General features: G+C 48.3%; 11 protein-coding genes across 11 annotated transcripts; 6 read left to right on the forward strand and 5 right to left on the reverse strand.

Annotated features, from left to right (window-relative positions):
• Nucleotides 1–483, reverse strand: LACBIDRAFT_306384 (uncharacterized protein; the record flags this gene model as incomplete). Its single annotated transcript, XM_001885322.1, has 3 exons — nt 1–137; nt 204–270; nt 319–483. The coding sequence occupies 3 exons, from the start codon at nt 481–483 to the stop codon at nt 1–3; spliced, it is 369 nt and encodes a 122-aa protein (XP_001885357.1).
• An 803-nt stretch (nt 484–1,286) lies between these two features.
• LACBIDRAFT_330949 (uncharacterized protein) lies at nt 1,287–2,130 on the reverse strand (the record flags this gene model as incomplete). Its single annotated transcript, XM_001885323.1, has 6 exons — nt 1,287–1,414; nt 1,440–1,505; nt 1,610–1,689; nt 1,752–1,837; nt 1,899–1,919; nt 1,981–2,130. 6 exons carry the CDS (start codon nt 2,128–2,130, stop codon nt 1,287–1,289), a joined length of 531 nt encoding a protein of 176 aa, XP_001885358.1.
• A 2,872-nt stretch (nt 2,131–5,002) lies between these two features.
• On the reverse strand, nt 5,003–6,971 carry LACBIDRAFT_330950 (uncharacterized protein; the record flags this gene model as incomplete). Its single annotated transcript, XM_001885324.1, has 6 exons — nt 5,003–5,329; nt 5,544–5,971; nt 6,253–6,258; nt 6,303–6,369; nt 6,595–6,736; nt 6,958–6,971. 6 exons carry the CDS (start codon nt 6,969–6,971, stop codon nt 5,003–5,005), a joined length of 984 nt encoding a protein of 327 aa, XP_001885359.1.
• Nucleotides 6,972–7,517: 546 nt separating this feature from the next.
• Nucleotides 7,518–9,855, forward strand: LACBIDRAFT_306385 (uncharacterized protein; the record flags this gene model as incomplete). The annotated part of the gene is made up of 8 exons (XM_001885239.1): nt 7,518–7,867; nt 7,930–8,105; nt 8,161–8,855; nt 8,912–9,124; nt 9,177–9,406; nt 9,459–9,501; nt 9,552–9,644; nt 9,703–9,855. The coding sequence occupies 8 exons, from the start codon at nt 7,518–7,520 to the stop codon at nt 9,853–9,855; spliced, it is 1,953 nt and encodes a 650-aa protein (XP_001885274.1).
• A 1,094-nt stretch (nt 9,856–10,949) lies between these two features.
• LACBIDRAFT_306386 (uncharacterized protein) lies at nt 10,950–12,621 on the forward strand (the record flags this gene model as incomplete). The annotated part of the gene is made up of 6 exons (XM_001885240.1): nt 10,950–11,151; nt 11,210–11,253; nt 11,309–11,497; nt 11,549–11,632; nt 11,680–11,798; nt 11,850–12,621. 6 exons carry the CDS (start codon nt 10,950–10,952, stop codon nt 12,619–12,621), a joined length of 1,410 nt encoding a protein of 469 aa, XP_001885275.1.
• Nucleotides 12,622–13,157: 536 nt separating this feature from the next.
• Nucleotides 13,158–14,236, reverse strand: LACBIDRAFT_306387 (uncharacterized protein). The gene is made up of 5 exons (XM_001885325.1): nt 14,091–14,236; nt 13,886–14,040; nt 13,617–13,827; nt 13,481–13,560; nt 13,158–13,363 (listed from the first exon to the last, which is right to left on the reverse strand). Exons 3-5 carry the CDS (start codon nt 13,755–13,757, stop codon nt 13,252–13,254), a joined length of 333 nt encoding a protein of 110 aa, XP_001885360.1. The 5' UTR covers nt 13,758–13,827; nt 13,886–14,040; nt 14,091–14,236; the 3' UTR covers nt 13,158–13,251.
• Nucleotides 14,237–14,704: 468 nt separating this feature from the next.
• LACBIDRAFT_306389 (uncharacterized protein) lies at nt 14,705–15,100 on the reverse strand (the record flags this gene model as incomplete). Its single annotated transcript, XM_001885326.1, has 2 exons — nt 14,705–14,960; nt 15,015–15,100. The coding sequence occupies 2 exons, from the start codon at nt 15,098–15,100 to the stop codon at nt 14,705–14,707; spliced, it is 342 nt and encodes a 113-aa protein (XP_001885361.1).
• A 2,723-nt stretch (nt 15,101–17,823) lies between these two features.
• On the forward strand, nt 17,824–19,579 carry LACBIDRAFT_306391 (uncharacterized protein; the record flags this gene model as incomplete). The annotated part of the gene is made up of 2 exons (XM_001885241.1): nt 17,824–18,130; nt 18,186–19,579. The coding sequence occupies 2 exons, from the start codon at nt 17,824–17,826 to the stop codon at nt 19,577–19,579; spliced, it is 1,701 nt and encodes a 566-aa protein (XP_001885276.1).
• A 1,138-nt stretch (nt 19,580–20,717) lies between these two features.
• On the forward strand, nt 20,718–21,428 carry LACBIDRAFT_252833 (uncharacterized protein; the record flags this gene model as incomplete). Its single annotated transcript, XM_001885242.1, has 1 exon — nt 20,718–21,428. One exon carries the CDS (start codon nt 20,718–20,720, stop codon nt 21,426–21,428), a length of 711 nt encoding a protein of 236 aa, XP_001885277.1.
• Nucleotides 21,429–23,336: 1,908 nt separating this feature from the next.
• Nucleotides 23,337–24,606, forward strand: LACBIDRAFT_330954 (uncharacterized protein; the record flags this gene model as incomplete). The annotated part of the gene is made up of 3 exons (XM_001885243.1): nt 23,337–24,262; nt 24,481–24,535; nt 24,571–24,606. 3 exons carry the CDS (start codon nt 23,337–23,339, stop codon nt 24,604–24,606), a joined length of 1,017 nt encoding a protein of 338 aa, XP_001885278.1.
• Nucleotides 24,607–25,265: 659 nt separating this feature from the next.
• Nucleotides 25,266–26,081, forward strand: LACBIDRAFT_330955 (uncharacterized protein; the record flags this gene model as incomplete). The annotated part of the gene is made up of 4 exons (XM_001885244.1): nt 25,266–25,378; nt 25,554–25,645; nt 25,699–25,798; nt 25,859–26,081. 4 exons carry the CDS (start codon nt 25,266–25,268, stop codon nt 26,079–26,081), a joined length of 528 nt encoding a protein of 175 aa, XP_001885279.1.
• Between the last annotated feature and the right edge of the window lie 958 nt (nt 26,082–27,039).

Here is a 27,039-nt window from a genome sequence, read left to right on the forward strand (position 1 = left end):
TCAAAAGCCGCTATCACTTCGTCTAATACCAGGTGTGCTGAGTGACGGCGATTGTGGTACACTTGTGGCAACATCTCCATTTATGATGTCTTGTATCGAAGCTTCCAAGGCATCTACGCGTGTGGACATTTGGGTCACTGCAGGTTCAACGTGCGCACACATCAGAGCCTTTTCAGAATGAAAGGAGCAAGATATGAACAAACTTCTGTCCAAAATCTGTGTCGACATCTCATCAAATTTGGCATCCAGTTGTTCCAAAAGTGTCTCAACCTGTCAATAAGAAAAAATGCTATGAGAGATCAACGCGGTGAAGCTCACGAATGCCGTTAGTTCGTGAGGGCTTGAAATGTCGTTTGGAGTTATGGCTCTTGCCGTTGACGTGGCAGGTTGTTTGGCGACTGGTATGGGCGTCTTGTCCTTGTCGTTCTCGGCGGCCCTGGATGGAGTCGCAGGGACTTTCAGAGGCTGAGCTGAAGATTGCATTGAGTGGTTGGTATATCAAAGAAAGAGATCAAGAACTTGAACAATGAACATGAACGTAACGCCAATGTCCTCCGAAAATAATATAGCCAAACATACTCCTAACACTGTTTCGGATTTCCGAAAAGCTTTTCCCAAAAAGCTTTTCCGAAAGCTTTTCGCCGCAAGCTTGCTTAACATGATGAAAGTACGCCGTCCCGACAACCCTTACCTCCGCGAGAAATGAATTAATGATAAAAATTGGCATCTTCGATCGCGTCGGCAAACAGCCGTCACAGCTTCACAAAGCTATCCACCTCACAGGCGCGCGCTATACTCAGGCGCCATAAATATAACAGTACGTCGTCGTGAATGTATAGATAGTAATTGGGAACTCTTGGAATATTTTTCGTGTTCAACGAAAACTTATAACATCGGAGCGAATACTACGCCTTACTCTTGAGGGATGTACGGAGATGGGTTTGTACTGTTTGATGATCGTAATCTAGATGGCTGTTACCGTGTACGTATACGTTATGGGCGGCAGTCCTAGAAATACTCCTTGCGTTCAAAAAGCGGAGAAGAAGCCCAGCTGTGACTGACTGAGAGTCTCAGTTCAAATGCTTGGATCCGTGAGTGTAAGCAGGCGTGGTGAGGTGATGTGAATAGAAGAGACTTTGGGGAAGTCTGGAGGAAACTGCCAGTAGCCCGGCGGCCAGATCGCCTCGTGGAGTGCATTTCCAAGGCCTGAGACGAGATTAGATGGGTGTCAAGCGTGTCATCGAAGACCTCGCAAAATCGTTTTCCAGTGCTTATTCAAACCCGATTTATCGCACTTTCAGAGCTACCCTTGTGGGGCTTGGAACAGGGGTACGGTTGGCATGTGTTTTCGTCGAGTTCGCGAGATGTTCATCTTGAACTTGAGAGTGGATATTGCTATGCCCCATCAAATTTTCTAAAACAGGTTGAAGTCGACGTACTGTTCATCGATACAAGCCAGATCGCCTGAAAGATAGGCACAACATGCGTTGCTCGTCCCGCACAACCTTTTTAATTGGTGCAATTTCGTCCTGTCCTCAATCCGGAGCTCCATAGGTCAGTGAAGGTGGTCGCATGACACCAGGATGTAATCGATTAGCGAAGAACAAACCTGCTGCAGTTGCTGTGTTGATAGTCGGTCTGAAGGCGGCCGCAGATGACTCGAATTGATAACAATAGCCAGCCATACGCCTTCAAATCACGATGCTTGGAAGTTGTGCGATACCCAAAAAGCAGTGTGCATAAGTAGTCACCGGGATGGAGGATTCTGAATAGGGAGACTGAAATGCGAAACCAGAACACAGGCAAACGGCGTTATCCAATGAGGAGCGGGTAGTCCCTATTTAGCAGGGTTAAAGGAGTTCGGCGTAATGGAACGGATGGCCACCGTTCTCACCCACCAAGATTCGACGTTGAATGCACTGAAATATCCAGTAAGTATTCAATGCGCAGTTTAGGGATGTTTTCCAGGTCCGAACCTACCTGCAGGTGGGATAAGATTGTGTCTTCGCCCTTGGAACCTAACCCTGCTGCGAAACGGAAGAATGCGGGGAAGCTGAGAACTACGAGCCATTTCAAGAGGCTCGATGTGATCCCATGCCTGCTTGCACGGGCGACTATTCCCAGGAACATTTTCAAGTCCTAGTCAACTGCCAAGGCCGATTTTCAGCTCATCAACCTATGTTAGATGATTTCGTTTCACGAGCCCTTTTTTTTCCCCTTGAGCCATGTGCGAGAGGACGTTGGAAAGCTTTGTTTATTCACTTCCAAGTCTGATCGAGTCACTTCAAGAGTTTAACGATGGTTCTCCGATTAAATTAACTTTGCTTGTACCTGTGTCTGTTATTGACCACACGGATGTCTCCAATCTGTTGGGTTTAATATGGCCCCGGGATCCCTGAGGAGTCCACGAAAGTGCGCCTCGTTTTCGATGAGCTGAGAAACGGGGACCTGGCGTCACGATGGGATCTGGACCAAACTGGGGGTGAAATATTTAGAGTCATCTCCTCCAGTAGAAACGGTCTGACGAAAGACCCCAGATTTTTTGATCGAAGGAGGTGCAGATGAGATAATAGAGCCGAAGGTGTTGATACCATCGCTGGGGGCGAACATTACTGGAATATATGCAAAATACGTCGCTGGAGCGTCGCGAGTTCCTGCCACACCGAAAACACACGAGAGATACCCCATATGGTTGCGAAATAAACCGCCAAAGAAGCTTTAGTCGGTGTACGATCGTTGTTGCGTTTTTGCATATGAATATGAATGGCCTGATGGTACATCGTTATCTGATGGCCCTATCAAACGCAGCGGCGCTCAAGCAGCGTTAGTAAGTGAAGGTTAAGAGAGCCAAAAATAGCTTCCACTCAATTTTAAAAAACTTGAAGTTGGAGGCGGACGGGAACAGAGACATTTGCAAAATTCAGAGGTGGCTCAATTTTCTGTACTTCAAAGAGTTCAACGTTCAACATTTGCTCTCTTTGGTCCTGTTATTCGCAGATTCTCTCTAAACCAAACAGCTCAAAAGTCACGCTGGCCTATTCTCATCTACAGAAAACCACAGGAACAACAACCACGACCAATTGAATATCACAGTGGGGCTAATGCGCGTACGTGGCAATTATCCCGTTATCGCGAATGGAAACAAGATAGCTATGTTTGGCTTCGACCCTTTGACAATCTACTACTGCCAGGAAGTCCATCCGTAGACCTTTCTTCGGCTTGATTGAACATGCTCCCGGAAACTATGGACAGGATGGATGGAGTGCGTTCAAAACTCTCCCTTCCATCTTCACGAACGTGGCCTTAACTTGAGGTTGGATACCGCCAAATTGCAGGTCCTGATCGCTTTGTTGATAATGTCGATTTACCTTTTTTCTCCCATGACAGCAGGACTTTGAAGAACGGTATCAAATGCAGAAAGACTGAGGTCAGTCGTTCTCGATTTTTTCAAAACCATGGGCGTATTTTTTCATGAGGTCAAAACGGCTGGACGACGTGGAAAAAGTCCATCTCTTCAAATTTCTCCAGATCCAAGGGCGCTCTTGGACGTGTGTGGGTCAACATTAGTTGACCTATGCTACATATTCGCGTTCCTTCTCCGAGTAAGAGGCTGGGAAAAAGACTTGGAAGGCAATCTGCGGTGTCCAAAAGGAGGGGATGCTTGCACAATCACCTGAATTACTAACTTCAGAGTCAAGCACGCGGAGGGGGCTCTAACTCCGGTCCTCTGTTTCCTATCATACGCTGGGTATGTCCCGTCCTTGATGAAACTGTCATATCGTAGCATCTAACAGCATCATGTCTACCACAAGACTCCTTCATGGTCGGAACTGATGTCGTATAGTCATAACTCGTGGTACGTGGAAGTCTTTGTTAATCTATCGTCCATCTACACTAACCATGCTTGAGCATTGCTTGTTCGCGATTATCGATTCAATCATCCAACCATAACCGTTACCAGAAATTCCAAAAGGAGCCGACTAAATCTTGCTCAGATGTTCCTTTTCGAAATGTCAACCCACTGCATCCTATACACTCTGACTCGACCTGGTAGTCCGCAGGGCCATATCCCTTTGCCCAAGTCGCAGTCCAATTTTCGGATCATTTCATTTTTCCAGCACCAACCGACATAAGTGCGTCGAGCTAGCTCACCTGGCTTTGCTTAGGTGCTCATGTTCAGGTGGAAATAGCTGCCATTCACATACATTTGGTTTCGGTTGAAACTTCCGGATTACAAGAACTCATGGGAGCTCATGACGGATTCGGATGCGACTAATAGCAACTCTAGAGAAAAGGTATCTTATAGGGCGAGTAGATGACTGTCCCTACATCTGAATCTCTGCGGTTATAATGACAGTACCTCAACCGCAGCGCCTCTATCATCGCAGAAAAAAACAAATATTTTTGGGCCCTGTGATAAACGCAACCGAGGTACCATCCCGACGTTGTTTGAACGCCCAGTCATTAGCAAATAATGAGTCTATGAGATCGCGATAAACTTCAGCATCCTATCATTTCCATCTAATATCGGGATCAAGGTTTATAAAACCCAAACACCTGTTTCCAGGGAGGAGAGGTTGTGTAAGTCCAATTCAGGAAGTTGCTCGTGTTCATTACTCCATCCGAACCAAGGCCATCCTCCTGGGTTTGTTTCTTCGTTCAAGGAAAGTCCATATTCGCGTACCTGAATTTACGGATTGTTTGGTTACAAGTTGAACGGAGGACATCATCGGCTTGTTGGGGGTGTATTTACAGAAAATAAACATCGCTATCTTTCAACATTGAGTCGTCCGGTCTTTTTTTTTTTTTTTCGAGTCAAATTTATAGTCCGTCGGGGCGGAGCCCCATGTCAGACGTTACATCTTGGTAGACTACCTACGGCCCCTAATGCCATCCATTCCTAACGCCTTGAGATCCCCCCATGCACTGGTGGAGGCACGTCCATGGCGATCATTCCCCACCCAGCCTGAGCCCGGCACGGAAACGCCGTTTAGGGAGGCATCTAGTATGTGGGCAGGGTAGTCCTATCGTTCCGCTGGTTTTCGTAATCCGTCTGGAGGTAAGTTTCGTCTTCCAAGTACCCAATCGCGAGGATAGGTACAGTCAATGTAGGGACGTGCGTAATAGAAGTTTTGTGTGTTTGTTGTATAACGTGTGTTGCTTGTAACGGTGGTCGCATAATAGCGTGTGTGCTGTTGTGCCAGTGAGGAGTCTTGCGCTTGAGGTCCACAGACTGTGAAGCGGATAAAGAATGGGGGTGAATTGTGTGGGCGAACCCGCTGGCCGGAGCCAACTCGACTGTCTTGTCTTGAGCTGTAAAGAGACGTTCCTAGAAAGTGGGGCTATCTGTTAACCTTCCTCGGGGTCTAAGTGAGATACATCACCTATCGCGTCGCCTAGCTTTGTCCTGAATCTGCCCGTCTTCCCTACATACTTGAGCAGCTCCTTGATCTTGTCTAAGCTCGCCAGTATACCCTTGAGATCCCTCGAGTGGCGGCCTAGTGCCCGGTCCATGTCGTAGCGTTCCCCAGCATATGTCTGACACTCGAATAGGTAGTGTATGGGGCCGTCTCAACTAGTATCGATCCACGTCCGGCATCCCAGCAACTCGCATAGCGCCTGGTGACTGACTTCTTGATGCGGTGAAGGTAGCTGTTGAGTGGGATATGCCCTGTCCGGAGTTGGAAGAGCAGGCTCGACTGTGCTCTGGAGAGTGCTATGACGGTCTTTCGGTACTTGTTGAACGGGAAGGCCGTGTCGACGTGCTGAAATCTTGCGAAGCGTGGGGAGGCCGTCCACATCTTGATCCAGCTGACCTTCTGGGCCTCCGCAAATTCCTCTTTGACGGCCGATGCGCTGTATGGCAGACGTTTGCGAAGTATAGGCGGTAGTTCCTCCGAGTCATCGGGGCTTGACTCTCCTAGAAAGAAGGTGTCAAGGTCACTCAGAGGGCCCCAACCTTCAATGGGTCCTGCATGATATTCATTTGACTTCGACTTCATATCAGGTGTTTACACTGTCCAACGCAAACCAATTAAAAGGTATAAGCAGGAATAATTATCAACCCACAAGATAAAATGGTTGTTGGGAGTGGTCCGTGGATGCAAACAATTTCCCAATCATTGTTCACTTCAAGAGGCATCGGTAGTTTGGCCTTTTGACTTGTGTAAGCTGCTACAAGCGGGGAAAAGCGCAAAGGCGACAAGCGAAAAGAGCCGGGTCTAAATGTGAAAAGGTTCACTTTCTACTAACCGATAACTAAATAAAGGTCACTTCTCCGAGTCACCCTCACTTTCACACACAACGGGCGCCGACCTCGAAGCAAATCCTGGTGCGGGAACTACTTCTTACTCCCTTTATCAGTGTTGGCTGAATGGTGGAAGATGTGCACCCTCCTAGCAACTGTGGGTTTAGTTGACAATTAATTTGTTGCAGGTCGTCATCGTCCTAGTTTTACATCAGGGTTATATACTCTTCAGAGAAGCATGAAGGTTGGTGTTGAGAAAGATTGTATCTAAATATATTTTGGCTCTTCCTAGCACGGTACAATCTACCCTACGGGTAGATTGTAGGCTTTTTCGCTTTTCTGCTCACCACTTGCGGTCCACAAGCGACAAAGCGGAAAAGTAAGTAAATTGACATCTTGCTGATGTTGAAACCATACGGCTGACCATGAGCGAATGCTCTTGACCGATCAATCCCAATGGCACGTTTTGCATCCACGCGGGTGCCGCCTCTATGAAGACACATCTCCAGCGTTCATTCTTACATGGATGAAGTAATGTGCGTGTTAGGCCCCATGTGAGAGATGTGGTAATTGCAGGTGTTGAAAACGAACGTTGACGTGAGTGGGAGCCTGAGGATCCCACAACTGACATCCTTGAATAATTAGCCAGGCGCCGATGAAGAAAAAATCGTGAGGGGAAGGTCAGTTCCTTGATCATGATGGAGACTCACAAACCGAAAGACATCGTTATTTGTTGTAGTCTCCATAGTCAAGCGCATTACAGAGAGGGCTTGGTATTCCGCTGTTCACGAACGGAGGTTTGGCGCCTCGACGACAGTTTCATAAGTCGTTGATCAGGTTCACGCGTGTGCACTGACAGACGGTGGCATTGAGGTAATGGAGGGTAACGTCAAGGGGCCGGAAAATCCCGACCGCCGGTTCTCGTTGATGCCCGTATTCACATTCCTTCAAGTTGAAAACTTAGCTTCTACTTATACTCAAACACCTCCTCTGGACAAGACTCTCTTCCAGCTTTAGAACCACTGGCAGCGGTCTTTCTAAAACATATCGAGCTGCTGTCAGGGTTGGTGATTGACACTCGGGAGTGGCAGACCCAGGGTAGGTCAACCCCACCCTTGAGGCAAAAAGGATAGAAGAGCGGCGATCACATACTTATCAAACGCACCCACAGCCTTCACGCTCCGCCGCCGGCCTTTCTGCAACAGAATTTCATCTCTTATATAAAGGCCGTTTCCTCTGGTTCTCTCAGTCGAAGCTCATCGTGTCGCTGATGGCCTCATCTCTGGCCCCCTTAGAGCGTCTTTCACTTGAAATCTGGGAAAAAATCGGGTTCTATACTCTTATCTCACCGGAGACCTTTTTGGGCCCACCATCTGGATTATGTCCTCTTTCCCTTGTTTCAAGCACTATAACCGACAAACTATCCGTCACAAACAACTCGAGACTGTATGCCAGACTCTTTACCTTCAAGTTTGACACACTTGCCACCCGACGACGCCTCAGTCAGCGATGGCTCACCACGCGCTGCTTGGCAGCTGAACTGATCAAGCGATGTGAGGCCATGAAGCGTATACGCTCCAAGGATTTTCGCGTGGATGACCTCTGGACTACATATCTTATGTTCGTGCACATTCCATATTGAATTTGGGAAGTCTGACTTGCAATTTGTGCCTATCCTACAGGTTAAGCGAAAGCGATGGGAAAAACCACGCTCAATTGTTTGACTGGGCAAACCTTCACGACTACGTCGACTTTTTGATCACTCATCGAGCGCATATCAGATCACCACTAGCCTGGTATCAGGATGGCACCATCGATGCCCTGATAGTTTGGATCATGTGGATGACTACTTCAAGAGGTCAGAATCTTCGTTCTAAACATACAAATCTACTTACTTATTTGCGCCCATTTAGAACGGATAAGAAGTGAATCCCTTGACCATCGTGATCTGGTTTTCCATATCTTGCGGGGTTTCATTATCGTTGGCTTTCGAGTGAGTTATACTGGTCAGAATACGTATTTGGGTTGGAAAACTTACCGAATCTTCGAGCTTCCTACAACGTACGCACCAGATTCTTCCTTTTCAGTTCCACTGGCTTCTTCGGATGAACTGGAAACGGCTTATGGGTCCAGTCCACCCCCTGTTTCTGAGATTATGCACTACTCCCATAAGCTCAAAATAGCAGCGCCGCCAGTTACCGCTGCTGCGACACTTTCTTTCACCATACGTGCAGAGGCAGCTCAGGATGTTGCAGCTTTTCGGACGTCCACAACCCTCCCCGCCAATCGTCAAATTGCGATTTCGTTGGGTTGGACAGGACCTACACTTGAAGATATGCATTACTTTCACCATCAAAATCGCATTCAGTCCATGGACAAACCACCTTTGACCCTTGATTTTGACTTTGATGAGCCGTCTGACGACCAGAGCGACGACAGCGACCTTGACGAGGTCGTTGAATTTGCTTCTGAATCTTTTAGCACGCGATATGATTCAGACTGGTATAAGATGGTGTCTTGTTACGATCCATTGAATGGCAACCTCCCTCTGAGGGGGCCCGTTTACAAAATTGGCTCCTTGACTGGCTCGTGGGATGGCCGTTTATTAGTATGTAGTATTGCTTTATTTGATCATTTTAAATACTTCTGACGCTGATGCCACAGCTACCTGACCATCCCCGCATCGTCAATCTCTCTGCTGGAGGACAATCGAACCCGGCCGCCGTGGTAATACATAATAAACCGCTCTACTGGAAGCTCCAAGAGCACCACTGTCTGCATCCTGATGAGCCACTTCTGCCTGGATTTGACGACATGGATGGGGAAGATTTCTTGAATGCATGGCTACCCCAAGGAATCACGGTCACTCATCTCGAAGTTGGTTCCATATTTCATCTTCGGATTCGAGGCGCTGACTTGCGTCATCCAGGATGCAATCGAAGTCCAGGATCCCAGGATTTCGCAAACCTTCCGATACGAAACATTCATTCCCGGAAGCATGGCTCCATATTCGAAATCGGCGTGCGAGAAGCTTCAAACGCCCTGGATCTCAGATTCTCTCGATGAGGAGATCGCCGACGTTCCCAAAGCGGACCACGACATCGACGTAGACCTTTCCACCAACATCGACGACGACGACGTATACAGTGATACTGTGAGGTGGGTTAAACGCTGCTGTAAGGAGGTATTCATCTCATGTCAGCGGAATTAGCCATCACTCGAGCGGGGTCGCTGATATTCTGATCACGGGAGAGGTGCGTTGGATTTTTTATTGTTAAGCGCGCCACCACGAATGCCCATTTAGACTGGTGAGAGACATGCGGATGCGTGGGGTTACTACACAATGATAGGTCGGATCCGGCCTTGGGACGGATTAATCGTACTATTGCGAACTCCGGTGAGTGCTTTTACCTCTTTGGAGTCCAAAATAATTTACTCGTTGGATCGTTGAATAGATGGACCTTCACCAGCAATTTTTGGGAACATGGGTGTTCAAGGGGTACCTCCATGATCAAAATCTCGTCGGTCGGTGGCGCGAAACCTCAACCCCTGCAAATATCGTTGGTTACGAGGGAGGTTTTGTAGTTCGCAAAATAAGCGACACATAGATTGTAGTGGTGCATCTAGCAGTCGCGTTTCACTCATGCGATCCATTGCTATAACTCGGATTTCCTTTATTATTTTTTTGTGAGCATCTTTGCACCTCGGTTTTGATCTCCTTGACAGTTCGAAGGTCTCATCTACAACTCAGAAAAGGTTCACTGAGTTTCAACGTGTTCGTGGTGCCAGTGGGGATAGGGTTGACTGCTATTTTCAACACCGATTGGTCTATAAACTAACTTGCAGCGAAAATTTGTAAGAACACCCAAGCCACGTAAGTCTGAAATAGAGGCGCCTCGGAGTACTACGGACCTCCAATTTCTCTCAAGAATAATTGTTTCACAGGGCAACTTCCCTTTGCCGTGCTTTCAAGACCTGCGTGATTTATTAAGTCGACTGGAAAAATCATAACGCCGAAGAAAATTAACTTTCATCCAACACATCCTCAGTTTGAATGATAACCGCGGTTTTTATATTCCACCTCACTCCTGCCTGTCGCTTCCAGGTGCGGACCGGTTCTAGTACACGGACAAAGTGAAGAGCCTTGATAGGAAGTGACATCGCTTTTCATTTACTTATTGCTTGGCCTGTGTGATACCAGGCTTCCATTATGGGTACTTGAAAAACCAGGTTGGTAAGGTTGAGAAGGCCGCAATCCCGGATAGTAAATTTCGTCATATAAAAATGAATTGATCTCCTCCAAATCTCCTTTTAATCAGACGCTCGATTACGGATCTTCAAATCCAAACATGTAAACCGATCGAAAGATTCGACTCATTGATGCACTTTTGGACAGCACACATCCGCAACCAGGAATCGAGCCAAGAGATGAGCAGGAGGACACATGACAAGTAAGTGGCGTCAATCCTGTCAACCAAACGGACTTCGGGTAACGTACGAGTTCTCATAAGGTTATCAGACGCCATTGGGCATGCAATAGCTGAAAGAAATTAATTTCTCATTCCTATCGATCTCATAAGACTACTTCGCGGGCCTACAGCTGAAAGGAGCCAGCACCATAAAGGCCCGCCGCCTCTTGTACAACTACATCCCACAACCTCCACTCTGTCTAACTACCTCAAGCTCACGCTTGCTTTATACTATGTCAAGCAACCCAGACGTACCTCCATTCACGGGCTATGTGGAAACGACCGTCAACGCTCTCCGTTTGATCCACGCTGCTCGCCAAGGCGTTATCCCACGCATAACCCGTCGCCTCAACGACTCAGAACGTAGAACAATGATTAAGAGCGGCGCAGTCTTCGTCTTCAGCGTCGAGGAGAGCGGGATCAAGCGTTGGACTGGTAAGTGTTTATCTCAAACTATGCTGGGTAGTATATTAAACTCACCTTACTCCGTAAGACGGACTGCTTTGGTCACCGTCGCGCATTGTTGGAAACTTTTTGGCACGTTGCTTTAGCCTATATTTAATTATCGTTTGGCTAAACGCCACACTCATAGGTGTACCGCGAGATCAACGAGAGAACAAGTAGTCGCGGGAGTCACAAGAAGGCATATCCGGCCGAGGAGGCACAGGCACATAGTCTGGGTCGCAGAAATTCGCCCGACCACATGCCACTCGCGTACAAAACCTCCAGCCACGGAAGCAGCGAACAGGGGACCTTTAAAGTGGGAGGTTTAATAAAAAAGGTCAGTATCTATCGTTGTCATGCAGAGACTTACGGCTGAAGTTACGACTAGACAATCACCGTAACGATCGAGGGCTCCGACCTCCACCTCATCTCATACTACACCTCCGAAGACATCCGTTCCGGCAGATTAAAAGTACGCTGCTTCTTGGCTTTACTCACCATCACTCATCGCTCCACCAGCGGCCGTCGTCCAGGTCGGATATCATGGGCCTCTACATGCCGCCACACATATTCCGCTTGACAAACTTTCGCGTTCCACCCAAAGTTGAGATTGGGCCCGACGGAAAGCCCAGGCTCGTGTAAGTAAAACCGGGACAGCCAGATCACGCTGATATTCACGGTGGTTTTAGATGCGAGTCTGCCGGGGAGGAAGCGGAGCCAGTCGATTGTAAGGTGGAGGACGAGATGTACCCAATGCCCGCTTCCCAGACCTGGACTTCGAACACAGTGGAACAATCATTCGCTGGTAGTTCCCTTTATCCCGTCGGTTCGCGTTGGCAGGCACAGAGCGAAGCCAACACAAACTTGCGTCCCGAAGTCACATGGCCATCATCGAGCTCCACCCTTGGTTCGTCTCACAGCGGTCTACGTCGTCGAGAAGGCAACATGGGTCAAGAGGGATGGCCATCTCACCACACACAATCGCAACCCAGTCGGTGGCAAGATAGTGCAGCTGCGACATCTGGGGCGGGCCCGGGAGGTCTGTACCTCGAGCGATCGCGGGCGAGAACCAGCCACCATCCATATGAAGAGACTGTTGTCCTCCCTCGTCGGGAACACGAGGCTCTACCCAGTTTCAATCGTTACAGCAGTTCGGGGAGTCGTGAGAATGCTTCACATCGGGTGCAATGGCACCACCGAGACACTCATCACGGAAAAGAACGTCGGATGAGTCCCCATTCTCCATCATCCTTCACGTCATCGCCGACCCTTCCGTTCTCTCCACATGCGACGTACCACCCAAGCCATTTTAGTTCAGCATGGACTTCGAGCGACAGTCATGCAATGGACACACCAACGCTCCACCCCATTTCGCCCTCAGCATATGAGACCTCGTACACTTCTCCATCTTTATCCAGCCCCGAAGACTTTGGAAATGTAGAAGAGTTCACCGAAGCTTGATTAAGTGTCGCCATTGTGCACGGTTTTTGATTTCTTGATGACGCGCAGTGTTCAAGTTATTTGCAATTTCATGTATCTAATAATCCATATCACAAACACGGACACAATTTCATCGTTTTTTTCCTTGGTTCAGCGAAGCTGTCTTGGAACATCGGACACAGTCCCAAATGATCTCAGTAGAAGGTAAACAGGACGGAAAAGGCAAACTGACTTTCAACTTTCATCCCGCGCATCTCGGGCAACTGCCCCGCATCCTTTATCTCGGGCTGAGGTGAATTTTGGCTTTAAGTATGCAGCATGCTCTTCTTTCTACGTACCAGAACGACACTTAACCAACAGGTGATCGGGAAGTTCCAAAAATGAGTCATCTACACCTAACTGGTACTTTCTCTGTGTTTGATGACTGGGCTCAAGCGTCGAACCCAAGGCAACAAGGTGCAGAATTTGTGCTCGATTTCGAGAAAAAAGGCTCGTATCTTCGTGTCAACTGGCACGGAGAGGCGCTATCCTTTGGAGTCGAAATGCGAGACTGTGATAAGGAGGCATCAAATAGATTATAGAAAATAAACACGTTACTGATGGTTGTGAGGGATCGAATCGAGTATGAAGGGAAGGAGACGAGCCATGCTTCTAGCCTTCCTCTACTGTCCTCATCTTCATGAACCCCTTTCTGTTGGCATGTCCAAATTGCCGAAAAAAACACCGCTTATATGATTTCTTTCGTAGCACAACGACCAGCGCTCTAGGTTAGAGAAATTTGAGCTCATAATCGGTCTGGGACGCGATAGCGGCATACAAATATCCTGCCAAGATATGGCATTAATCATGGTGATAAATTTCTCGTAATAAAAGGAAGGACCTTCTTGTGATATATGTCGATTTTTCTCTAACTTGAAGCCGAATCTGGTCTTGTACTGTGATCACTGGTAATATAGGGTCCTTTCGACAGCCATCAAATTCAGTGCAAGAACGATGGAAAGGATGCACTGGCTCACATTCCGCATAAAAGGATGAGCGTGGGTGATAAGATAGCTGATGATCTGACGTTCACCGAGAGCATGCAGGCCAAGAAGCCAAACCTGGTCCGCAAAGATACCGTTCAGAAGGACCTCCTTCAACATGCTGTCTCGAGTCATCACACCCACGAGGTTCGGGAAGCAATACTTTCGAGAGGAAAATGGGTTGAGAACGGCGGATTGCAAGAGGCTGGCCAAAGGAAGAGGGTTTGGTAACTCTAAAAGACCTTTGTCTCCTTAGAGAATACCTGTATAGGCGTATATCCGGTAATTAGCATCAAGTGCAATGAACCCTTCTCGTCGTCTGGAGATAGTGCTAGTAAACGTAAGAAGTGGTGGCGAAGACGACGTCAGCTTAGTGGCGAAACGTGTGGGACTGAAAGGCCGTGAGGCGTGAGGCGACCTGTCGAAATAATGGGACGGTTGAATTTACAGCAGTTGTGACGCGCATACCTTGCGCTGCCTTACAAGACTGTTGTATGGTCCGTCCTCCAGCATCGTCTTTTCAGTTCGACACAGGCATCGGTAGAACATTCCAATGATTGATGCCGGATCGACCAGGAAAAAGGCTGGGCAGAAAAATAACTGTGCCAAATGATGTTAGAGATCATGAATAAAAAATATGAAGCGTCTCCCAAATCCGGTCGGCGCTCCGGATCACACTGGCAGCGGTCACGTTAAAAAGTGGACCAAACCCGAAGCAACCTCGACAAGCCCCAGCAAGGCGCAAGCAATGCAGGAGTATATCCGAGATCTGCTCGTGAGCTGCTGGAGAAGGTATCGGAAACCTCTAGATGAAGTCTGCATAGGGAATCCATTACTAAAGAAGAATGCATCAGGCCGCTGACATACCTAATACTCGCCATGAGTGAAGTGGATTTGGAGAGCCTGAACAAGCATCGTGAGCAGAAACGCACCTTTCTACTTTTCTAGATCAAATATTTCATGCGATGAAACAATCTGTCACACGATGAAAGTTATCAGCGATTATGAAGAGACGCCAAAGCTTTTACCTGAGTTTCCGCGACCAGTTTCGTGAGGTATGGAGTGCATGACTTCGGCGTAAGTTACCCCAAAGATCGTTGACGAAAACTCGCCTTGAAAGTCGGCAGTGAGGACAGATTCACAGCAGAGCTTGCAAATATGCAAACGACCCAAAGTGTTTGAAACATCATCGTGAAGGTTATCAAACACTGGCAATCGTAGATCTGAGAAAGTCTTTTTTGAATATTCTTCAATCTACCCTCACGAGGGACCCAAGCGGCCAATGTCGAGGTTGGCATGGAAAGCTCCCGATTACTTGTCTTTGAGGACGCCAGTAGTCTGTAAATTATCGTTAAAGCGAATGACAAGAACCAATCAATTGATAGCATCAACCTGAACTTTAGGAGACACGACGAGGGTTTCGACTGCAGTCTTGACAAAGCATTATGCGACTGAGGTTTATTGAGAAAGAGCAACATCGCCTGGTTTTCTTCGGTGCACAGACCTCGTTGAGGTGTCCTGTAAAATCAGGAGGCAAAAATTTGTTAGATAGCCGAGGTTAGGGTTACATAATTTACACGTGATCGTTGCGACGCGTCATTTCGCGGAAGTTCAGGCGTATTTTCAATCAGTTGTCAATCCTTTTTCTCGCACTGGTAATACAACGTGAATTCATCCACAAAACCATACCTATATGTCTGGAGGACTGTCGATTCACGCCGCTGCCCAAAATAGTTTGTTTTCTTTTTGTAACTCACATATTGGACCGGAGACAACTAAACTGTTTTTGACCACAGATCAGCTTTCTCTGCTTCGGGCGTTACTTGCGGAGGATCCAAAACTCATTAACGTACCGGACGTGGTCATTAAACTTACTTTTTTACATTGCGTAGAGCTTGACTGAACTGTTACTAATAGGATGGACGCACCGCTCTTCATTGGGCTGCCTCCTCGGGTTCCGTCGACATTACGCGATTTCTCGTTCACCAGAAAGCTGAAGTGGACAAAGCCGACGCAGGTGGATGGACCCCCCTTCACATCGCAGGTATATCTGTCTCTTTTCCCCTTGTAGAACTCTCATCATTTTTGGTAAACCCCAGTTAGCGCAGGGCATGAGGATGTTGTACAAGAGTTGATTGGTGCTGGCGCAGACGTAAATGGGTGAGATACATAACAAGATCCCCAACCTGAAATGTGTTGAAGCTTGTTCGACAGAAAGAACGACAAAGGAATAACCCCGTTGTAAGTCGTCCCAATGGCTGTCCTTGTGACACGGACAACAGCGGTCTATTTTTTCCAGGCATTACGCAGCATCGAAATCTCGTATCGATGTACGACGCCATTCTGTAAACATCACGAGTTTTTGCTTCTGATGAATTTTTCGCTTAGATTGGCAGGCTCCTGATTTCGAGGGGCGCAGATGTACGTCTATCACGACAACGTTCATGACCGAGGAGTTCTGAACCATGTAAAGATAAATGCTAAGGATAAGGCCAACCAGCTGCCGCTGTACGAATATGCCATTTATTTTTCTACCTTCTTGGAACCTCTTACCCTCATTGTTCAGACATCGCGCCGGGACAACTGGTTCTGTGGGGTTCATTCGCCTCTTGGTGGAGTCATCAACTCCTTCAAATAAGCTACGTCTCAATACGGGAGATCGCATGGGTATATCTCTCTTATCCTGTGCCCCTGCTTATCTTTGCATGCTAACCTCCTTGTGTCAAGGGAACACTCCGCTACATCTTGCGATGGACTCGGCACATGCTGAGGCCGCTGTTGTCCTCATAAACGCAGGTGCAGATCGAAGTCGGGTAGGTTCTCCACTCTTTTATTACTGGTTTCATTAATTCTCCTTTAGGAGAACCTGGATGGTGAGACAGCCGAACAAATTGAGGGGGTTGGAGGACAAGAACAGAAGCTTGCTAGGAAACATGTCGTCGAATTGTGTGGCAAACCTTGACGAGATCAGTTGTAACCTCTTAATGGACCAATTTTTACCATTTTTGATGCATCTACCGAAAGTCCAGACTTCCTTCTTTGGTCTGACAACCTGTGCCATAGGTGGGCTACTCAGGCGGGCTACTCTTTGGACTCCTCTCCCCCCAGTGGGTTATTCGAGGCCTTTGCAGCGTGGCGGCGTCTCTCGAAGACCAGACGTTTGGGTCATCTAGCCTCCCTATGCTCTTGATTGATATCGTACCCTGAAAGGTGCTAAGGTTAAACTCACATCCCCGATTTTGACGCGTTCTCGACGTTCAAAATGCAAAACTCCTGTCCGCCGGCTGGCGTAGTTTCCTCCTGACCCTTAGGTTCTTCGCCTCATGCGTATCTTTTTTGAGAGGGAACAGGATGAATCACTTTTCGAACCTGATCTGATCCTTGAGCCTGTCTCGACGTGTTGGTCAAGCTCAATTGAAGACCCACATTCGTTGAAATCCCGAACCTTCGGACGGTCCTTTGACATACGAATCCCACATGAAATCCCCAGGTCTCGTCATATTTCTGGACACAGGATTTCAATAATTTTTAGTCAACTCGGCCCGCCTTGAGCACTCAAGACCTTTGGATGCACCTGGGAATCGGATGATGAGACTCGAGAGTCATTGGTTTTCCTCCCTTACACTCACTCAAGTTCGAGTTTAGTAAGATACCATGTCCCCATCGCTAAGTGGTAGGTGGCACCTGTTACTTGTCTTGAAGCGATGCTGAGCTCTGAACTACAACAGCTAAAGCTTTAAAAGCCCAATGCCTTTGTTGTCAGGCAACAGAATAGCCGTTGGAAATTTTGCGGGAACTAGCTGCGAGGTGCTTTGTCTCCGCATATAAAAACTGTGTTCTACTTGTCTAGTGAGTCACTTCTTGCTTTCAGGTCAAGCGTTTTGTTGAAAGTATAATAAAACCTGCTCTCAAGCTACACGCTATCTCTCAAGAGATTGCCACGGGGATAGGGTCGGTTGTCATATTGTGCAAACCGAAGCGCATGCTGGTATACGTGTCTTTACTTACATCGGTGATCCTCTACAATTTTGCGCTGAATGCAAAAAAGAATCTAGGTGACTCAGTTTTGGGGAATTGGTTCGAGTTGTCTTGATTGGTCCAAGATTGGTCATGATTGATACGCGTCGGCGTCACGTGGGAGTGTCTTTTTCCAGTGGCGCCTTCCGTAGGCTCTTGACCAGCAACCACTACCTTCCCGACAATGGCGACTGTCGTTGAGCGTTCCATGTCGGCCTTCAACGATGCTTCCACAGATCAACAGCGGGCACAACGAGGACCTGTCGAAATTATCGACGTTGACCTCCTCGCTGATAACGACCAATTTACAACCACCTTTCCAAGCCAATCTCCACGTCCTCAAAGACCACCCGCACCAAAAAGGGTGAGGCGGGTGCCTCTGCCTCGACCAGCTCAAAGGCGTCAAGCGATTGCAGAGACTATCTCGATTGATGACAGTGATGATGATATCGTCGTAGAAGGGCCTACTGTGGGGAGCAGCTCTCAACAATGTAAGCAAATTTAGTTGCAAGGTTGTATGTCTCATTAACACATATCATTTTTTAGCTCAACCTCGTCGTAGTCGACTGTTCTCCCCTCCTCCCCAAGATGCGCCTCTCGTGATGATCCCTCCAATGCCCCGTATCCCACGACAATATGCGGACCAAACATCTTTGCCTATGCGACGTAGGCCTCCACCTCACCCATCTCCGCCTGTCGTACGACCTATCGAGCAACCACTCCCTTTTGAGATGCCCGCTGCTGGCCCAAGCTCTCCGTCGCGTCGACAACGACGAATGGCGCCGGTTCGCATGGATCGTCATCGTTCCCCCTACCACATGCCAGCGATGAGCCTCGGAGGTGCTCTCCTCTCTGGCGCACGTGCTCGCGCCGCACAGGAACGTTTAGATGAGCTGCAAGCTAGGACGGCGGCGCCCGGCTTCTTTCGACGTTCACTTGGCCGTTTTTTGGCGCCGCGACTTCCTCAACAAGATGAAGACGAACGGCTTGCACTTCTATGGTCCTTACAGGATGATGCAAGAGCGGAAAATTGGCGAGACCAGGTGCTACGTCTGCGGACGTTTGGAACTGGCGTGAGGACGGGCTATGAAGAGCTACAACAAAAGCCTCGAGAGGAGGAGTATAAGCCAGAGTACACGCATCCTACTCCACCGGAGCCATCATATACATTTGACTTTGCAGTACCGTCTTCGCCTCCCTCAGGTTCCAGGTCTTTTTTCCCTGCTTCATCAAGGGATGCCCCTATTATTGTTGGCGACGATGAACCAGAAACCGGACCATCATCATCCTCGAAGCAGTCAGCTCCGTCTGACCCACCAAAGATTAACGCTCTTCTTATTTGCGCTTGTTGCTTGGAGCCTTTGGTTCTCAATGCTGGTCTTTCCCCTGAAGACGCAAAGGATAGGCGTGTGTGGGGGCTAAGATGTGGACATCTCATTGACGGGAAGTGCCTTGCTGAGATAGGTCAGCCGCAGCCGGAACAAGCGCCAGCGGATGTCAAGGGGAAGAGAAAGGCAAATCCAAAATCAACTGTGGTGTTGCAACCCTACGGTGATCATGATGAAGCAGGGGCCCGGCCATCTTGTGAACACAGTAGTTCTTTGCCTCCGGAGAGTAACAGCATTCGTTCTCGGCTTCGCTCAAGGCCTCACCTCCAAATGCCCGCTCAACCACAATCCCAGCCATCTTCATCTCATGCTTCTCCTTCACCATTTTCGGTCCCTCCGCCCCCTTTACAACCCCCTAAACAGCGTAAACGCCCGGCAAAAACCACCACGGATAAGAAGCGCAGGATTGAGGATACTTTTGCGTGGCCATGCCCCATTGCTAGCTGTGGGAAACTTCACTATAGCGTCAAGGTACTTGGGGTGTGGGGTCCTGAGAAAGAAAGTTTGGTCAAGGGGTCTGAGCCACGGGGCGCTATTGCCATATTTGCGTAAACTGTTGGACGGATCGTCGGTGGGCTCCTCTGGCCGATCGATGATTGCGGTCGTCTTTTGCTTGCCTTTGACTGGTGTTCCCACCAGAGAGGCTGCGACATAGTCTTGCATGTGTCTCTGTCTACCTGTAAAATGTGCTTTTGTTGCCCGCTTTTTTGTAACTATGCTAGGGCTGAAGCTGAAGTGCTGAAGCGCTGAAGGTTGGTACAGCGTGTCAGCAGAGTCTAGATTCTAGAATTGCCCCCCTCTATCTGCAAAATTGCAAATCACGTGAAGGTTTGCAAATGACTTTCTCTAAGTCTTCAACGTTGTTCAACAATTGTACTACTCGCTGCGCTAACTACATAGCATGTACATCAACAATCCGCACCGCAAGCCCATTGATCTTGGCAGGTGGACCTTTCCCTCAGGCGTTCACTATATTTTAGCAGCTGATTTCCTTCCTAGATACGATAAACTTCTCATTCAAGGCATGCGGACCTCTGCTTTCCTCGCCAGGGATACTGACAAGTTTGGATGTACCAGTATTGCATGCCAAGAACCTTCCGTTGAGGCCTCACGTTCATATCAATGTGCAAGTCGACGACACGACGTATCACAGAACAAAGATATCCACGCAGGGTCAGAATCCCGAATGGCCTAAAGAAGAGTTCATTACGTACGTCGTTTCTCGACCTCCTCTGAACTTCTCAGCTAACAAATAATTAGGCCGTACTTTACCGACTCTCGTATTGAAGTCATCGTAGAATACGATGATGAACGTTTGGGCGAGGCACAAGCCCCGATCAGGCGTTTGTTGGGTGAAATCGCGGCCGAAAAGAGTGGGTTTTATTTTGACTTGCTCTCTTTGTTGCCGCTCCTAACTTTGGCGTTTGAAGCTTACGCTTTGAAATTGGTGCAGCCTGAACTTGACTCCGATGATCCAAATCAATACACTAGCTCAGTTACGCTGCATATGATGCCTCTGTCACCCTTTATAGCTGACTCGTTACCCCAATACCACCTTCCCCCAACTCCCTCTTCTTGTCTGTTTCTTGACGAATCTTTGCTCGCTGGACCCGTCTTCAATCCTTCTCCTCATGATAAAGCACGTATTTTATCTGCTTGGGCCACTGTGCCACCGCATGATGAACCGGGGATGACGTCTATTCGCCTGCTGGATAGCTCCCTGGTTGTTAAGTGCGGGGGGCAACATATCATCCGAGAGGCTATGGCTATAATGTATATTCGACAGCAGACGTCTATTCCAGTGCCCACGGTGCATTGGTGCTTCCAAGACGGGAGAACATCCTACCTCGTCATGGACCGAGTGAAAGGCCGTTCTCTTGATACATGCCTGTCCGAGATACCGGATCAGCACTTGAAGAATGTCGTCAGTCAGTTGGCCGGCTTCATTCAACAACTTAGGAAACTTGGTAGCCGCAAGACAATGGGATCTTGGCCATCTGGACCATACGACAATGTATTGTTTGACCCACCCCCTCTGCGAGAGTTCCATGGCATGCAAGAGTTTCAAGCGTATTGGATTTACCGTCTTGGTACATTGATGGGACTACCCGAAATTCCTTCGGCCTTGCGTGAAGTTGGAGAAAAACATGACGTTGTGTTAGCGCATGGAGATCTGGCGCCCAGGAATATTATGGTAGATGATGGAGAGATCACTGGCATAATAGATTGGGAAACTCTCGGATGGTATCCTGACTTTTGGGAACTCATGATGGCCGCGAAGGGATCGAGTCTCTCGTCCAAGTGGAAAACCGAGCTCTCCATGGTGTTCGGACAACAACCCCACTTTTCGGACCAATATGAAAGGGTGTTGTTTGACGTGTTTTTCAGGCAGTGGACTTGATCGTCATTCATCTGTTCACAATACTCCACCGTGACGTTCCAAACGAAATCATTGTTCTCATGCGTTTCCACATCACCAAATTCAATAGTGCATCCTTCGCTCGTAGGAGGTTTGCGATTCGGATCTGGCCTCAAACTCGACAGGACCCAAATCATGTGATCCAATGATTGTGTGCGCAAAATTTGTCCGGCGTTTACTTATTCTGTGCATTTATTACATCCTTTCCGATGGGACCAACTCCAACCCACGCAGGGTCGGCAAACCACGCGAAGACCGGACTCACCTGAATAAGCCCGAACTCGGGCATCGACACAGACTCCGTGATCTGATGCCTACGTAGTTTCTATGTTAAAACTCCTCTTCTCCAAGTTTTCCAGATCTTTCTTGCTCCACCTTTCGTGAGTCATCAACATCCGCTGTCGGTTTCTGACCCTCTGCTCATCTTGTATCAAATTCGAAGAACTAGCTAACTGAACACAACCACCCTCCAACGCTTCAGGCTACTCATCGATTTGCATATCATGGTCGATTATGAGAAGCTACCCAACATGGGACGTCCTCGCAACGTTATAGAACCACCAGGCATTGACCATCTCTACCCCGATCGGTCTCTCCCGCTCGCCGTTAACCTCGTGGTTTGGGAATGTCCAGGCGTTCCCCATGGTGAGCAACACTGGGCAATGGGTTGGCAGGTTGGAAGCACGGTACAGTACGGGAATGTCCCCGTTCTCCGACTACTTTCTGTAACTCGAGAGATCGGCCCTCAAGGCCCGTTTGACCATCTCACCAATTGGGGACCAAAAACTAGAACCGCTGGTGTACCCACGCAAACATATGGAGTTTTTAGACCCATCGCTACTTTGAGTTATGATCAGAGGCAGCGGCTTGAGGCGATTGCAGCAGCAGAGCCTGTCCTCAAGCCCAATGGTTGGTGGAACTGCCAGAACTGGACGGTCTCTATTTTGATCAAGGCGATCGAAGCTGGCGTATTCACTCACCAAGAAGTTTCTCAAGTTCTTAGTCAAGCGGGTTGGAGTCAGCCGTGGAGATCGTTTTGATCGATTCGGATGAAAGTTATCAATCCCTACCAAAAACCCACTTTGTTTTCCGCATGTTCATTTCTTGTAACAACACGACACGCTCCTATTCTTGCTCAGATAAACATCCCTTATGTGCCTTCGTTGCAGTCAAGCTTATCACTTTGGAGCGGCTGTCAGCAAGACAACGGGCTGAATGCTAGTGAGTGAATCAATGTAAACGATATGCACTCATCCTGACAGCGGATGTGCAGTTTTACGTTGCCATGCCCTGAGAGTGAATTCTTCGGATCTCTTGGTCTGTAAACGAATTTTAGAGAATCGAGTTCTTAAGTTGAGTCGTTGAGTACCACTCCGCGAACTTTGATTAGATCCGCGCCACTGCCTTGGACATGGCCGCGATCCACAGTGCCCCAAGCTAAGTAATGCCCCATCAACCTGTACGACGGGCACCGGAACTCAGAACAAGCTGCGCTTTGCGACAATTTGATATGTCTCACGCTTTGACCAACAGGCAACTTTAAATGAGCCCAACAATTGCTCTTCAAGCTGATCCTAGAGACAATGTTACCGTCGTGAAATAATTGTTGTTTGCGCCGCGACGGAGGCCCCGCTCATATTTATTTGTTGTACTGATAGTGCGGTCACTGACAATGAAATTAGCATAAATCACAACAATGCTGGTCAAGATACCCGACACATCTCGAAGCCCTTCCACGCTGGACCAGGCGCATCAATTGTGTTGACTTAGATACGGAGGTCGTAACGATGCGAAGACACCCGCTTTGGCCTCGTCTTACGGCTTCTTTGAAGGCCTCTATTTTGTATAAAAGGTTTGGGTTTTCTGAATATTTCGTTACCCATCACAACGATGGCTCACACAACCTATCCCACACCGGTACCCCAATTTCAAGCCGTACACTCTTTTGACCCATCTCTACCACAACCATCCGCCCACATTCAGTTGTCGATGTCTCCCTATCCACAATTGAGCGGCACACCTCAATTTGTTTTTCCAGCTCACCGTCGATATTCTTCATTTCCTCACATTTCGACCTCTTTCCCCGATCTTGCTGCTGACAGAACGGCCACGGAGCAGCCCTCGTTCAATGACCATGAGGCATCATATCAGCAGCTCAATTTCTTTGAGGGTCAGCACGGATGCGCCTTCAAAGTGGAAGATTCGCCACCGATTCTGTTCGAAGCTTCATGTGAAGTCAGCCTTGTGTCAGGGCAGACCCATGTAGATGAGGGCTACACTCAATGCCCCACCGGTTCGCAAGAACGCACCTCAGTCAAATCGTCCTCGTCGGTTTGTGGATCTAGTGACGCTGACTCCGACGCCGATTCGGAAGCTGCACCATCCCCTTTACCGAAACGGGGGAAGGCGTGTTGTGGAGCGATTCGGGGTGGCGGTAGGTGGAAAGCTCAAGATCCAGAGAGCCGTTTTGTCATTTGCAAATATGGCGAACGAGAGGGTCAGATATGCGGTGCCATCATCAAGGTGTTCCGTGGTAGACGCTCCCAGCTACAAAACCACTTGTACGAGGTTCACTGGAACGGCGATAAAACCGGCACAGCAGAATGTTTATGGGGCCCTCCGAATCACGCTTGTCCAAGCGAAGTGCCTATGAAGAAGGAGGCAATGGCGCGCCACATCCTCGACAGTCCGCATTCATTTGGTGACCGCGACGACGAACCAGCTCGCAAGATAGTTTTCAATGATTTTTTGTGCCCCTATTGCGGTAAATCCTTCTGTCGCTCCGACTCAATGTTTCGTCACGTCACATTCAACAGGTGCGGCTGGAAATAGGTTGACAATTGTTTTTGCGGACAGTTTGATTTCATGACCTCCAGATTCCTAGTCTAGTAGTTACCATACCTTACTTTGACACACACCGTAGGCTGTACCAATTTAAAGAGACTTGAAAATTTGGTTGAAAGTTCAATACCACCACCCGTTAGCATAGGTAATTGTACTAGGATTCCTTGCCTCATTCCGTGACCCGTTTTAGGAATGAAGACGTCGTCCGGAAGGTCGCGATGGAGGTTTTGGAGAATATTGGGAGAGTAAGTCTTACAGTGCCTTGCATAATGCTTTGCAGCGTGAATTTTTCAAAATTGTATTTGGCTGTATTTAAACTGGACCTGAGATGTCACAATTACGCCTATTTCGGACAGGAATCATCTCGTTGGGCCTTGGTTGTGACATCTCAGGTTCACTACAAATATGATCAAATACGATTTGAAAAAATTCGTGCTGCAAAGTATTATGCAAGACACTGTACTATCTTTTTCCAAGCGCTTACCACATCATTTACATGTGCTTGTCTCTGTCTAATTCAAGGGCTGCGAGACACCACCAGTTCCGAGTCCCCTGTTGGTTCCGCTGTCCAGCTTGTGTTCAGCTTGCATGGACTTTCTTCAATTCGATTCTGTGACGATGACCGGCGTACTTCACTTGATTCGATGTCAATATTCTCAAACCTAGAAACCCTAGAAATCGCCGGGCGCGAATATGAAAGTTGGCGAGCTCCCAAGACGAATGAATCCGAACCGGAAATATCAGATATCTAGGAGACGTCGTCCTATTTCCATGCAGAAATTTACTTGACGCGATTTGAGTTGGAGTTTGGTCAGCCCCGTCCGTGATGAAATTTGGAGCCTTCCTATGTACTTGGGTGAGCTTCTGCCTTCCGTGGACCTAGTCCTAAGTCACTGAACGAATTCAAGCTGTTTGTAGCACTTGGTGTGGATCTATGCCCACAAATCGTAATGTCACTGCCTCTGGCTTTCCGTCATGTTGATTGTTTTCGTCACTGTCGTCCACCCCTCTCGTGAGCGATGCACTCTGTGGAAGGAGAAGTATTTCGCTGCTTTCTCTACTTCAACCAATGGGGCTGGCCCTAACGAGTAAGCCCGGACGCCGATTCCAAACACCAGTTTCCTTGGACTTGCCTCTCAATATGAATGATGGAAGAGTGTGCATTCTAGCCCCGGAAGCATCATAACACCGGACCCTACATTTTGCCTTGACTCCACCCACAGAAAACCACCTTCCCTTGAAGGCCTTATTGAACCCCCGTAGGCGCAACTTTGTCAGGACCAGAAGCCCTCGAATGAAATCTGGCATGCCCTTTGTTGCGACCGCACTCCAAATGGATACATATCCTGAAATGGGTACAATCCTGATCTTCTTTGTTTGACTTGCTCATTTCCCTTCCGCATTACAGGCGACGCTGTCTGTCTGTTTCGATGGTTGTTCCACGCACTAAGAGCACTCAACCTTCTCGGATCTGCCTGTCTCAACTCCGGAAGCAAACGGCCTTGCATGTGCGTCCGTTAATCTTTCCACATGTTCAAGTTCTCCGTGCTGACTGGCCCGTACACAAGTAACGTCCTAGTCATTCCAACGCCCAAGTTGACATTGCCGAATAAGCAGCTATTATGTGGCGCTGTGACTCGCATGCAAGCCCTTAACCCTGTCGTACTAGCTGTGATTCTGATGCCTCATATCACGAAGTTGTTTTCAATGATTACCAAGTTGCCTTCCAGAACGGTTTTCTGCCCCCCTTTCAGCGTGAGCTATCTCACTGGTTTCGGTTCTTCTATCTAAAGATAGGAATTCCATTAGAATTCACGTGGCGGTGCTGGTAACAAGCTTCAACAGCGTTTCTGGCTTTCCTTTCGTTCGAGGTTGGTGATTAGTCCTTCTAGGTGAATGGACGATGACCTGGAACATTGGCTTCATGTGGTGAGTGGAAGCTTGGATTATTCCATCGAGAACCACTCCCATTGAATTGCTTATCCAGGGATACTGTCTGCGCGATAGTAATCGCACCTGAATCAAACTTGACATTGCAGGCAGAGAACCCGCTTGTCATCATACTTCATCATGCCTTCCGCTGACTATGTCCTGGGACTGCCTTCCCTGCTTGATCTCCGTACTTGACTTTGTTCACCCTTTCGGCGTCTCGCTCTAAAAGCGTCATGTTATTCTGCAAGACATTTCTGGTTTCGTTCGTCAATGTAATGCTCTGGTCAACCTGCGACCCTGTCGGCCCAAGTTCCTCCGCATCGTACTTTCTAGATGCGGGTCGGGGCTAATTGAAATGGGTCGATGGGAAGTGCGAATGCTGGTTCTGGATGTGGCGGAACCTTGTTGGAAGCCTCGCAAGAAGCAGGGCCATTCAACGAAACAATTTGAGAGGCAGTGTTGTAAGTTTTCTCAACGTGAGGTTGAGAAACGCGTCTCTTGTATGTTTTCCACAATATTTTCTCGGAAATACGTTATTGATGCCTTTTGCAAGGGAACCCACTGTACCCGCGCTACACCATGATAATCTTTGATGTTGTCTCACGCAGACAGGTACAAGTGTGCATCTTCGTCGTTTGGTAAACGCCTATTAAATGGGCACGCTTACCTTCTGCTATTTTTATGATTGTAGCTCCTCGGCACCTCGACCTCGGATAAGGATTCGAGACGTCTCTGTCACTATCCGAATTGCCTGCTGATTCCCTCGAGGCCTCTGGAAATGAGTACATTTCTTCGATCTTGGTGTTCTGTGGCGGCT

This window comes from Laccaria bicolor, genomic scaffold (genome assembly GCF_000143565.1).
Source record: "Laccaria bicolor S238N-H82 LACBIscaffold_30 genomic scaffold, whole genome shotgun sequence".
Taxonomy (NCBI): Eukaryota; Fungi; Basidiomycota; class Agaricomycetes; order Agaricales; family Hydnangiaceae; genus Laccaria; species Laccaria bicolor.

Excerpts from the sequence above, each read along its gene's own strand:
- LACBIDRAFT_306387 (XM_001885325.1), bottom strand. The coding sequence starts at position 13,757 with ATGACTCGAGACAGCATGTTGAAGGAGGTCCTTCTGAACGGTATCTTT. Across the intron at positions 13,561-13,616 it reads CTCATCCTTTTATGCGGAAT|GACCCTATATTACCAGTGAT; the intron begins GTGAGCCAGTGC and ends GGCTGTCGAAAG. Across the intron at positions 13,364-13,480 it reads TCGACATATATCACAAGAAG|AGCGCTGGTCGTTGTGCTAC; the intron begins GTCCTTCCTTTT and ends TCTCTAACCTAG.